The sequence below is a fragment of the Stegodyphus dumicola genome, chromosome X2 (assembly GCF_044657685.1).
Source record: "Stegodyphus dumicola isolate Sdum_Otavi_A_Nest chromosome X2, ASM4465768v1".
Lineage (NCBI taxonomy): Eukaryota > Metazoa > Arthropoda > Arachnida > Araneae > Eresidae > Stegodyphus > Stegodyphus dumicola.
Genome location: NC_140781.1, coordinates 189,637,192 through 189,640,829, shown reverse-complemented (window position 1 = coordinate 189,640,829; position 3,638 = coordinate 189,637,192). Strand labels below are relative to the sequence as shown.

The 3,638-nt window shown below is 35.2% G+C and overlaps 1 protein-coding gene across 1 annotated transcript; it reads right to left on the bottom strand.

Moving 5' to 3' along the window:
• Positions 1–1,119: 1,119 nt before the first annotated feature.
• Positions 1,120–2,265, bottom strand: LOC146992995 (protein FAM200A-like). The gene has a single exon (XM_085808836.1). The coding sequence runs from the start codon at positions 2,263–2,265 to the stop codon at positions 1,120–1,122; it is 1,146 nt and encodes a 381-aa protein (XP_085664962.1).
• Between the last annotated feature and the right edge of the window lie 1,373 nt (positions 2,266–3,638).

Below are 3,638 nucleotides of genomic sequence, written 5' to 3'. Positions count from 1 at the left end.
TTTAATTTTAACAATGGTTCAGCAATAGCTGCAAAATCTTTTATAAAGGACCTATAATATGAACAAAGTCCTATAAAAGAAGGCGCCCACCAGCGGCAGAGCGGTAAAGTCGCTGAACACTGGTAGTTCGGTCCGAGGTTCGAATCCCGCGAACGGGCTGGCTGCATGGGTGTTTTCGTGGTTTTCCCCATGTGTAACGTGCATACGAGCCAGTTTCCCTTAGAAAGTCATCCACGAAAGGCATCCCTCCCCTTAGGCAGATAGCCCTCGTGTGCTTTGCCATAATTAAATACACCACACCACACCTAGAAAAGAAGAGAGCTTCTTCGCCGTATTTGGCGGCGGATACTTTTGCACAGCGATTATTTTTGATTCGTCTGTCTCGATTCCTTTCTGAGATATTTTGTAACCTAAGTATTTTAATTCAGGTGCTGCAAATTTGCACTTTTCGACATTAACTTTTAGACCGGCCTCATTTAATAATGAAAACACCTGTCTTAAATCCTGTACATGTTGGTCCAGATTATCACTAGTAATAATGATATCGTCTAAATCAGGGCTTCTTAAACTTTTGTCATTCACGACCCCATTTATGATTGCGAGTTTCTTGACGACCCCATACAAATATGAAAGAAAAATAAATTAATATTTTTTGATGATTTATTTATTAGGTAACAATATACATATACATATGAAAATATATAAGTTTAGAATTCGTTTTGAAACATACAAAAATCTAAAATTAAAAATTGCACAAAAAATTATAAAATTGTATTTATTATAGTTTCAAAAATAAAAGTGGATTCTGACCGTCTTAATTCTCTTGAATATATTCAAGTAGTTGCGTGGTAAGTATTAAATTAAAGTATAAGTAAAAAATTTAATGAGATGGATGTGCCTGTTTTTTATTGCATAACAAATCAAATCTTGGTGGAATGTTTGAAACTGCTGGACGTAAGACCTCTTCAACATTTTTTAACGCTGAACGATATTGGGATTTAATATGTGAAGCTGAGAAAGTAACTTCACATAAATATGTGGTGTTGAATGGCAGAAGTACATTTAACGCCATATCAGTGATTGTGGGAAATTCAGTTCTAGTTCCGATCCAGAATTCAGTCAAGGGCTTTTTTTGAAATTGTAGTTTTGAGTCACTCGAAAGCTCAGAAATTCCTCTTGAGCTTTAAGTGGCAGGTGATCAATCTCACTTAAGCCAATCCAAAACGGCTTTTGAATCCAAACTATTTTTTGGAAATCAATATTTAATTTAAAATATGTCCGTAACTGTATTTCTAGCGCTTTTAAGTGATCTACAATAATTTTTGCAATAAAAGTTTTACAAGGAATTTTCTCGATTACAAAATTGTCGAGACCGGAAAACATTTCGAACGAATTTTTTTCGACCCTACTTTTCCAAATGTTGATCATTTTAATAAAACTTTCAATTTTATCATTTGAAGTAAATATATCGCAATATTTTCCTTGAAGAGACAAGTTGAGATCGTTTAACTTCGCAAAAATATCTGACAAATAACACAGCTTGGATAGCCATAAGTCATTTTGAAAAAAAGCAGCAAGTTCACATTTTCGTTCGGTTAAAAATATTTCGATCTCGTCCTTTAATAACAATAATCTTCTTAAACTTTGACCTCTTGACAACCATCTTACTTCTGCATGTAATAACAAAGTTGTGTAGTTGGAATCCGTATCCTTACAGAGATTTGAAAATAAGCGACTGTTAAGGGCGTGGCTCTTAATAAAATTTATGATCTTAACAGCATCCTGAAGCACATCGTTCAATTCTGGTGCTAATTTTTTTGCTGCAAGAGCCTCTCGGTGAATAAGGCAGTGAGTAAAAGTTATATGATCATAATGAGCAGCTTGAAAAAATGATTTAAAACCAATATTTTTGCCCGTCATCGCTCTTGCACCGTCTGTGCATATTCCACAGCAATTTTTCCATTCTAAACCTTCTGCTTTTAATAATTCGTCAACTTTACAATATATGTCTTTCCCTGTAGTATGGTCTTCCATAGGACGACAAAATAACAATTCTTCCTCCACGCTTTCTTTATAAACGTACCTGACATATACTAACAACTGAGCCAATTTAGTAATATCAGTTGTTTCGTCCAACTGAATTGAAAATTTTGAGTTTTCCTTAATTCTTTTAATAAGTTGTATTAATTGATCCTTGTTAATATCAGAAATTCTATTCGGGACAGTGTCGTTCGACAAAGGAATTTTTCGAATATTCATCGCCATGTTTTCTTCCATGTAGTATTTCTACCATTTTAATAGCAGCAGGTAACACAAGATCTTCTCCAATGGTGAACGGCTTTTTATTTTTAGCAATACAGTATGAAACTTCATATGACGCTAGTAAATATTTCTCATTAACAGTTATAAGTTTTTCAAAGATTTCCTTTTCTTTATTTAAAGATTTCAACAGTCTTTCAAAATATTCTTTTGGTTTATTGACATACGAAACATGCTTTGATTCAAGATGTCTTTTTAATTTTGATGGTTTCATACTCTCCGAAGCCAATAATTCATTGCAGATCAAACAAAGAGGTTGTTCATTACCCTCACAATTTTGAAATGTAAAGCCAAATTGAAGAAAAGACTCATCATATTTTCTTTTTCGCACATTAGATTCCTGTTTTCCAATACTTTGTCCTGCCTGAGAAGAGTTTGTAGCATTATCATCTGTGTCATTACCATTCTTCTTTAAGTTCAGCCATTTATCCATGGCCAAAAATTATTTTGATCCTAAAATAAAATAAATATATAAAAATAACATATTGCAGATAATAATTGATTTATTAATTACCGAATAAATAAAAAAAAACTAAAATCTTGTTACGGGGGACACTGACAATTGACCACACTAGAAGAGCGTCAACACTCCACTAATTCACATTACAGTCAGTGTAGGCTAGTTTACACAAGCGTTTTAGTCAATGCGAGTTATGGAATGTTATGAAAATTCGCTTAAAAAGAATAAAATTCACAAATTTTTCAACGGGTTTTACAAGTATTTATGCGCGCTTTTTTATAAGAGCCCCACAGACCGGTTTGGTTAATGCGTATTTGCCAGCGCGTGTATTGAATCATTGTTTAGCTGCAGGTTGCTTGTGTGTTCGCGCGCATTTCTCCCTTGTGGGAAGTCAGCGGCGCGCGGTTTATTCAACATGTATGATACCGACAAACGCACTAACAATGTATAGCCACAGTATAATAATAGCGATCATCGATCGTTTACTGCTGTCGGTGGAGATAGCTCAAAACCTTCAACAAATGCGCGTGTCTAGACGCTGCAAGTCCACTGTATTCCGCCAACTCTAGTGATGTTATAAAATGGTATATATATATTATATGTAAATATTTGACATTAAAATCTCTCGCGACCCCAGAATTTTGCTACGCGACCCCAAATGGGGTCGCGACCCATAGTTTAAGAAGCCCTGGTCTAAATAGATAAATGTGGACTTTCCAAGAAGAGGCCTTAGCACAATGTCCAAACATCGCTGAAATGTTGCCGGTGCCCCTGAAAGGCCAAACGGCATACGCAGGAATGCATAAGTGCCAGACTTGGTTATAAAAGCAGTCTTAGGCACATCTTCCGGTCTAACCCC

What these genes read in the sequence shown, in the direction of transcription:
- LOC146992995 (XM_085808836.1), bottom strand. Translation starts at nt 2,265, where the DNA reads ATGGCGATGAATATTCGAAAAATTCCTTTGTCGAACGACACTGTCCCG.